Source organism: Conger conger, chromosome 2 (assembly GCF_963514075.1).
Source record: "Conger conger chromosome 2, fConCon1.1, whole genome shotgun sequence".
In the NCBI taxonomy this organism is placed as follows: Eukaryota; Metazoa; Chordata; class Actinopteri; order Anguilliformes; family Congridae; genus Conger; species Conger conger.
The window spans coordinates 69,604,251-69,612,942 of record NC_083761.1 but is presented as its reverse complement, the minus strand read 5'-3'; the positions used below and the strand labels follow the sequence as shown (position 1 = coordinate 69,612,942).

General features: G+C 40.4%; 2 protein-coding genes across 2 annotated transcripts; both read right to left on the bottom strand.

The window, feature by feature from the left end:
- Positions 1 to 1,908: 1,908 nt before the first annotated feature.
- bglapl (bone gamma-carboxyglutamate (gla) protein, like) lies at positions 1,909 to 3,286 on the bottom strand. Its single transcript, XM_061221511.1, has 4 exons — positions 3,226 to 3,286; positions 2,848 to 3,123; positions 2,447 to 2,534; positions 1,909 to 2,011 (listed from the first exon to the last, which is right to left on the bottom strand). Exons 1-4 carry the CDS (start codon positions 3,284 to 3,286, stop codon positions 1,909 to 1,911), a joined length of 528 nt encoding a protein of 175 aa, XP_061077495.1.
- A 2,390-nt stretch (positions 3,287 to 5,676) lies between these two features.
- Positions 5,677 to 7,438, bottom strand: LOC133121290 (matrix Gla protein-like). Its single transcript, XM_061230494.1, has 4 exons — positions 7,369 to 7,438; positions 6,927 to 6,956; positions 6,665 to 6,746; positions 5,677 to 5,815 (listed from the first exon to the last, which is right to left on the bottom strand). The coding sequence occupies exons 1-4, from the start codon at positions 7,427 to 7,429 to the stop codon at positions 5,677 to 5,679; spliced, it is 312 nt and encodes a 103-aa protein (XP_061086478.1). The 5' UTR covers positions 7,430 to 7,438.
- Positions 7,439 to 8,692: the final 1,254 nt, after the last annotated feature.

Genomic DNA, 8,692 nt, shown 5'->3' with positions numbered 1-8,692 from the left:
CATATTAAGACAGAGAACCTTGACTATACAGAGCTGGGATGTGTATCCCATTTGAAAACAGTCTGATAATGGAGGATACCTTAAACAAGAACACACCAGTCACTTCCTGGATTTTAAGTGTGTTCATATTGAATATGATCAAATTAAGTGTGAATCCAGGGAAGGTTTAGTGAGTGATCTCATGAATACTGTGATAATTGGTCCTGCCGTTGATCATAAAGACCTGACTGGATCATGGCAGTGTGCAGGAGAGCCAAATCCAAACTGTAAAAATAAAGAAATTCACTAAAAAACTAAACTCATGGGTGGGGCCCATCTGCCCTGCTGGTGGGGCCCATGTGTCCCGCTGGTGGGACCCATGGCCCTGGTGATGGGGCCCATCTGGCCTGGTGGTGGGGCCCATGTGTCCTGGTGGTGGGGCCCATGTTCCCGCTGGTGGGGCCCATGTGTCCTGGTGATGGGGCCCATGTGTCCTGGTGATGGGGCCCATGTGTCCTGGTGGTGGGGCCCATGTGTCCCGCTGGTGGGGCCCATGGCCCTGGTGATGGGGCCCATCTGGCCTGGTGGTGGGGCCCATCTGGCCTGGATTGGCAGAGGACATGGGTACGCCGAGTGTCTGATTCTGCCCCTGTCCCCTTCCTCCCCCTTCTTCCCTCTACGAGGCGGGTCACCTCTTCTTGGTTGATGATCGGGGACCCGGCTGAGATGCTGGCGCTGCCGGTGGATGGCTTTGCAGCCGAGGGACCTGTGATGTGTGATGTTGATACATAGTTGGTCCATGTTTCTGAGAAACTGGCCTTTGCTCAATGATCTCTGTTAAAGAACATGTGTTTTAGGCTGCTGTTCATGTCGTTTCATAGCTGTTTCATATTTCCCTGGCCAGTAAGGAACAAAGATTTGTGTGCCTACTGGACTTCTTGAGAACTTCATTCAAAGTAATGATGGTCTACCATAGATTTAGAAGATCAGCCCCCTGGTATATGTCTGCCCAACTCGACTGCTCTGCGGAGCAAGATATGTACATACATGTGCTGGAAATAAACATGCCATGTAATGTAATTGCTTCCGTGGTATATGAATAAAAACTCAACAGAAAGTGGTCTGTGTGTATTGCTTTGGGTACTTTCCCATGAGGTTTTTCATCTGTATGTAGTGGCAGAGTATGGGAGTGTCCCATCTGCTATGTACTGTGTGGCTAGTCCATACTCCACCCTCTGTTTTTTTTTTTTTTGTTCATGTTAAATGTATGTTGAAAATGTGTGCATAGTATTTGATTCATAAAAGTGGGACTACAAATTTAAAGGACGATAAATAGGGATTTATTTTTTCAATAGCAATAAAGACAGAAAGACACAGACAGACAAAGAGTATTTTGTGTATTTTGTATTCAGTACATTACTAAAGAACGTAATGATATGTCGACTCCCCCAAAAAAAAGAAGAAAAAAAAAAGACATCAACAGGTTAAGATTATCATATGACAATCAATAATACATCAGCAAATAAAAAATAAAATGCTTATATTTTTACATGGAACATTTAAAAAATATTTTCAAGCAGCCAGTCTCCTCTCTTATTTACAAGGGGACTGTCTATAGCATAGCATCTGGTGTAAAGGTGGTTGACAGAAATAAAAGGGGAAAGGCTAGGCTCCACTGCGAATTGAAAGAGTATGTTTCTCTTGCGGTGTTGGTAAAATGCAATGACCGTGTTGGGAGCTGCAGCGGCGAGTTGTTCGATGAGGAGGAGATGAAGGCTTGGTTTTACGAGGCAGGCTTATGGTTAGGGCTATGGGAGAGAGTCGCTGTTTTCTGATGCTCTTGGAAGGAACGCTCGGTTATGAAAGAACAGCAAGCACGTTTAAGAGTCTGTACAGTACATCTTGAAGGGGATTTGTGCGGTCTCGTCTCTAGAAGGGGACTGGCCCATAGTAAGCAGTGTAGGCGGCGACAATCCCAGTGGTTTCAGCCATGTGTTCACATGCCAGGTTCACCTCGCAGATTTCTCTAATACTGAGAGAGAAGAGAAGAAGAAAGACGTGTTACATTTATATGTAATGCAGTAGATGATAACAGGCAGACATGTCATATTTGTATAAATTGCATATTTTCTGTAGTCAATTCATCAAATGGCTCTTGTTCCTACATTTAAGGCATTTAGCAGATGTTCTTATGCAAAGAAACTTACAGTATACAGTTTAAATCGTTTTTATATTCATTGAGAAATTAAGGTTAAGTAAACTGCTCTGCTCTACGACACCTTCGAACACACTGTAGCTTTCATCTACTGTTACTTGGGAGCACTTCGGTGAAAATAGGATCATCAGTTTGATCATTAATTCTGCAAAAACAATCCTCTCTGCATGAAAATGATTCAAATGACTGCCTAACCATAATGTACAACAGATGGACGTACAGTAAGGAGGTATGCAGTGGGTACAGACTTACCTCTCCAGCTGAGCAGGGGTATATTCTACAGTTACGGCTCTCTTCTTCCTCATGTGTGTAGAGGCCTCGTCTTTCTCCACAAAGACCTCTGGAGCACAGACACACACAGCACTGTCACCCCAAGTGCACACGCCTGCTCTTTTCATTCAGACTTCTCTTGTCTCTTTGAACAATTATAGCATGTCTGCTGTGCACCCAAACAAATACTCAGCCAAGAATATAACGATGTGCAGATATTCAGATATTGCAGGTGTTTATAAAAGCAGTTCCTCTGGCCAATAGCACTGCTCTCACAGATAGATACAGTGTGATATACACAAGCAGTACACATTTGGTTCATATCACATGAGCGTTTCCACCACTAGCATTGATGATAACAACAAGGCACAGAGATCTCTTACCCTCAGCACTTGCGGTGTCAGCTGCTGATGATGAGGATGAGGAAGAGTCGGAGGCGGATGACGAGTCAGAGGCTGATGAAGAATCGGAGGCTGATGAAGAATCAGAGGCTGAGGAGGAGTCTGAGGCTGAGGAAGAGTCAGAGGCAGAGGAAGAATCAGACGCAGAATCTGAAGCTGAGGAAGAGGATGAATCTGAGGTAGAGGAAGAGGTTGAATCGGCAGCTGCAATGTCAGCAGCAGGGTCAGGCTCAGGGTCAGGTTCAGGGTCTGCGATATCTGTGGACAGGACACACATTAGTTAGAGAACAATTTACATTTTAAAAATAACTGCATTACAGTAAGTTCTGTGCCTTCATACTGATATTGATGTGGTCTTACCTCCTGTAGACAAGCAGACAGATAGCAACACGCAGGCAACAAGGACAAAGAAAGTCTTCATCTTTCTGCTTTTTTCTCCTCTGATTTTCTGAATGAGAAGTGGGTATGAGTCCTGTTCACGCTCACTCTTTCTCTCAGCTCTCTCCCCAGTTTTCAGCCCAGTTTATAGTTCTACACCCCCATACTGGGTCAAGTGTGGGATTGGTCAGGGAATCACGTGACATACACCCACAAACGCTTTCTCTCACTCAAGCACAAGCAAGAGCACACATGCGCTCAACAGGGTAAGTAGCCCATATGTTTTTTTGTTTTTTTTAAAGAAATCGCATAGACATGCCACTTGAATTGTAAATTGGGGGGTGGTTAAGGCAAGTTTCCCCCTCATCACTATAAAGCCCTTTGAGTTGCCTTTGCTGTGAGAAAAGTACTATATAAATGCAATTATTATTTGGTAAATTATTATTATTATTAATGCTTACATTGTAATGTGCAAAAATATTGCAGAAACACTGATACAATTTACAGTTTTCTTGCCTCATCTTTATCTGCTAGATAAAATTGGAACATATTTAAAATAGAAAAGAAGTTAGCACCAGAAATATATATCAAGTATGTCATAATTTCTGCAAAAGGTCACTTGTCATCAATAACTTGTATTTTACATCTCAGTATCTTGTGGTATACACATTTCCCAGTTCCAGTGCTCCTCCCCCTCCCACACAAACCCCAAACTATAGGCTAAGCAGACCAAACATTGTGAATGACAGGAGGCACCAGCAGATGTCATTATGTGACACAGTTTAATTAAAGGTTTTCCTCTTTCTAGTAGAACCACAATCATTTCCTATACCAAGCAGGGACCAGAAACAGCCAAAGTGTGCAGTTTAATCCCATGCTTGGTGTATTTATGCATGCTAACACATATATTTTTAGTTTACCATATATCATATGTACAAGATACAGTTGGTATGTATTTATAGTATTTTTGAGTATATATTTATATTATATAAAGTAGTTAGCTGAGAAACACACATTTAAATCCATTTAACATGAATTCACTGCAGCTTGATGCAGGCTTTAACCTTCTCAGATCAATGGAGCAAATCACAGAAAAACATGCAGAAGAGCTGCCATGCAATGAGACATTCAGATGTACAGTAGAGCATTTTGACCTCGTTCCCTCTGTCTGAATGTTATTCTTGGTGGGAGAAGTTTGTCTTGGCAGCCTGGTATGCAATTTGACTGTCTGGTTCATTGTTCATGTCCTGTATATCTTTCAATATGGGGACAATTTTTGGGGAAAATAAGCATACAGTCAAAAAGGCAATGTGAATCCTTGTTACTTTGATTTCTTACACATTTTGTTTAAAATGTGTGTCTACATAACTGTGCAGGTACTGTACGTAGTGTTACATAAACTTAGTAATTATATAACTAGCTTGGGTTTGCCTTAGGTTAGGTTTGGGTTTAAGGCTATGGTAGGTAATGTGGGGGTTGTGGTTATGGTGCAGGATAGTGCTATGTTTTGTCACATAAACTATGTAAATACATAAACCAGTTGTTAATGTTCTGTAATTACTCTGGAAGAAATATACAAACACATTTACATCTGTAGTTATAACACAGTAAGCTGCTACAATGACTAGTGAATTGATTGCTTCATATGAAGTTGTGGAACATATTATGCATACACTATCTGATTACAATAATATATACATTTACAGAAATAAATTCAAGCTCATTTTTATTGGTGATTCCACATAATCTGTTTACAGACACTTTGTACGCACAGTTGTTGCCTAACCATGGTATAAAACAATCATAAACCACAACTTTGCACTCTGAATCATCCGATAAAAAGAGGATAGCTAACAGTTACTGTCAGGAGCAGTCATGGAAGAAGTACTGTTGAAGCATTCTAGACTGCAAAATATGAAAATATATATATTTTTTCTCATTTAGAAAAAATAGAAATAGTTTCATTCTTTAATTGAAACAGAAGAGCTTGTGAATTCAGATGTTCAAAAAAAAAGTAATAAAAATGTGATGAAATCATATATAGTGAAATCATCTACGGTCTCTTTCTATATTCAAAGGGCTTTTGCTTGTGAAGTATAATAGATTGAGTGTGACTTATACCTATATTGTATGTGATTGCCCAAATATATCATATTGATATACATATTATATTAAAATAAATAATATGAAAATGACAGATATGATCAATTCCAATGTCTGAGCTGAGCCTAGGACCCCCATTGTGATGAATAAGTGCACCAGGAGGGTTCAGATAAGCAGGTAATGCTTTGGGTGTAAAACAATTTCTAGAATTGCCAAATCAATCAACAAAATGATATACGTATATATATACAACCCAGTTAGAAGGAAAGAAGTACAATAACTGGCAAGTGACACGGAGACTGATTCATGGACTTCTCTGTCCTCTCTGGATTACACTCTGACCTTCTTCTGTCTTCCGGGGAAATACTTCTGATAAGCATTCTGGTATCCATAGCGATGTGCATAGAGGCGACACAGAGAGAAATCCTCACAGATCTCTGACTGTCGTTCCAGAGGGGACTTGATCAACCTGACAAGGAGAGAAAGTGCCGGAAGGAAAGTGTGAATGAGAAGAGCAGGAGAAGAAAGATATGTGTGAATGTGTTGCATCTCTCTATTTTTCTTTTATTTACCCTATTTTAAAGATAGTTTCTGTAAGCATTTTCCCATTTTCTTCAATTCAGTACATAATTCTCTCCTCCCTTTGTGTTTCCCTTTAAAATATTGAAAACAACTGAATGAGTGGATCATTTATGTAATCAGATAATCAAGGTTTTATTTAATAAGTTAAGAATGAAGTTATATCTATTGTCATTTTTTGCTTTTATAGTATGGACTGTAGAAATATCCATCGAAATATATAGCTATGTATAGAAACTGTACACAACTGCATATATGGCAGTGATCACATTTTCAACATAAATATACAGTGTGACAAGGATTGGAAAGACATTACAGGTGTGCGCCCTGTTGCGTACTGCGTATTACACACACACACGCGCACACACACAAACGTTCGCACACATACAATCCCATTAATACATTTTCAACTGACATACAGGAGCTTTTGAATGTGTCATCACTGAGTTTATTCATATATTTATCTCCTTGAGAATTACAACAACACTTTAACATGCTTCCTGCATCACAACCACAACATTGTGTATGCCTGTCTGCAGATGTAGTCTTTGTGTGCACAACTGACAAACTGATGGGTTTAGAAGACTGAATAATGATAAAAATAATTGTTCGCAAAAAAGTAGTCCTTGTATGGTATGTGAAAACAGTGAACATGTGGCTATGGCTATTTTAGTAATCTGTGTGTACTTAGGTATTACTATTGACAGCTATAGTTGATGTCACATTATGCAAGGTTTACCTTCTGTAGTTGTAGCTGTTGTAGGTGTTGACTCTTGGACGGTTGAAGAAAGAATTGGCTCGGTATGGACTTAAAAACAGATCTGAAATTTTTATAATCAAGAAAAATATAAAATCACTTAGTGAAAATAATGCTAATATAATGCTCACACCTCATTTTTAAACCAGTATATAACCAATATTTGAATATATTCATTCCTATGTATGCCTTTTTAGTAATAATTTAAGAACACCTATTTAAGAATGTGATATACTTATATCACCTTCAAAAGACTCACGACTTTCATGAGAATCTGTAAAATAATAAAGTCACAGGTGAATAAAATCTCTTCGCAACTCGTTCTGGAAAATCTTGAGTGTATTGAATATAAAACAATATTGCTACAATGCATATTTGTACAGTATAGCCATCTGTTTCTGACAGTCCACCAGGGGGCCCCATAGGTAGTCAATGCATTCAATCTAATAGGCTTATGTCTGAGTGCTCATTGTCCCCTCCCTGGTGCATTGACCTGAACAAGGCCAGACACAACACATGCCTTTACAGTGCATTACAATGCAAAAATAACATTTTAGAACATTTCAGAATATAAAATCTTAATATGAACCCCCTTTCTTTATTACGCTTGTGGCACACAGTGTCCTTGCACGTTGGTAATGAAGAGTATGATAATATGATAAATATGATGAATAAAAAAATCTAACCATAGCAGAGACAGAGGACGAGAATGACACTCAGCACTCCACACTGCAGAGCAACCTTCATCCTTCCTGTAGACAGAGAGCGAGCAAGAGAGAGAGAGAGAGAGAGAGTGAGAGAGAGAGAGAGAGAGAGAGGGGGGGGGGGTTGGAGATGGAGAGTGTTCAGACCCCTTCGTTTTAATTTTAAATGGATAATATTTTTTGCCCATCATTATACACTCAATAACCCATAATGACAAAGTGAAAACATTGGACACTAGGGTGAAAAGGGCAGGTACTCAGGCTCACAGAACCACAATGAAATCACAGTGAAAAGAACCATGAACATCCACCTTTGGGCAGCTCCACCTGTGACCCCAATATCCAAATACAGCCCTCCTCTGTTCCTAATGTACTCAGGGCAAAGCCTGATTGCAAAATGCCTGAGTCCTGAGGAAGCTAGGGAATGGAAACAGAGTGAGGCACAAGCCCAGTTAGATGGAGGATGCTAACAGCAAACCCTGGACATCATAACCAACCAGGAACCAGGGAGAAACTGTGTGGAGCTCTGCCCCAGTGAAAGCCATGTGCCTCAACCCCCCTGCGTTTCCTGGGGAGGCCTGGCTCCAAATTCCAGATGGGTGACCCATTTTTAGGGTTAACATCAAAGGCCAGATTTTGGATTTAAGGACAGTAAACTAAGCAATCTGGGAGGATGCAATCAGTCTCTCCCGTGCACACCGTGCACGTCACTTCTACGTACAGGGTGTCTGTAGTCAGACTCCCGTAAGTAGCTTTTATTACCAGGTATGACTTTTAAGACTCCGTAATTTGGTTTCCATTGTAACGCTTTTTTGATTTGGAACTAGTGTGTAATTACGTATGTAACCTGCCTGGTAAAATAAATTGTTAAAACTTGATCTATGTGGTTTCGCTTACTGACACTCAATGTTATACAGGGAATGCTTGGTTTACCCCCTCGAACTGGTCGAGGGAGGATGAATATTTACGCTTTATGTATCGCAGCGTATAGCACCAGTAGACCTATGATGGTAAATCCCTCGCCTCCGCGTGGTAGTTCATTCATGTCGAGCACAGCCGCAGCTAGGTTGGTCTACTAGGGTCCCTAGGCTGTAAACAGATATGCCCAAGAGTAGCTATTCCTGCGACCTCTGTAATGACTATAGATATCTAGTCAGTTCGTGAGACGTGCACATAACGCGCGATGTGACATTTACATTACATTATTGGCATTTGGCAGACGCTCTTATCCAGAGCGACGTACAACAAAGTGCATACCCATAACGAGGGATAAGTTCGCTGAAAGACCCTAGAGGGAAGTACAATT

Coding starts and splice junctions, on each gene's coding strand:
- bglapl (XM_061221511.1), bottom strand. CDS start 3,286: ATGAAGACTTTCTTTGTCCTTGTTGCCTGCGTGTTGCTATCTGTCTGC. Junction 3,124..3,225: donor TGTCTGCTTGTCTACAGGAG/GTAAGACCACAT, acceptor TCCTGTCCACAG/ATATCGCAGACCCTGAACCT. Junction 2,012..2,446: donor ACCCCTGCTCAGCTGGAGAG/GTAAGTCTGTAC, acceptor CTTCTCTCTCAG/TATTAGAGAAATCTGCGAGG.
- LOC133121290 (XM_061230494.1), bottom strand. CDS start 7,429: ATGAAGGTTGCTCTGCAGTGTGGAGTGCTGAGTGTCATTCTCGTCCTC. Junction 6,957..7,368: donor CGTCCTCTGTCTCTGCTATG/GTTAGATTTTTT, acceptor ATTATTTTACAG/ATTCTCATGAAAGTCGTGAG. Junction 6,747..6,926: donor AAGTCGTGAGTCTTTTGAAG/GTGATATAAGTA, acceptor TAAAAATTTCAG/ATCTGTTTTTAAGTCCATAC.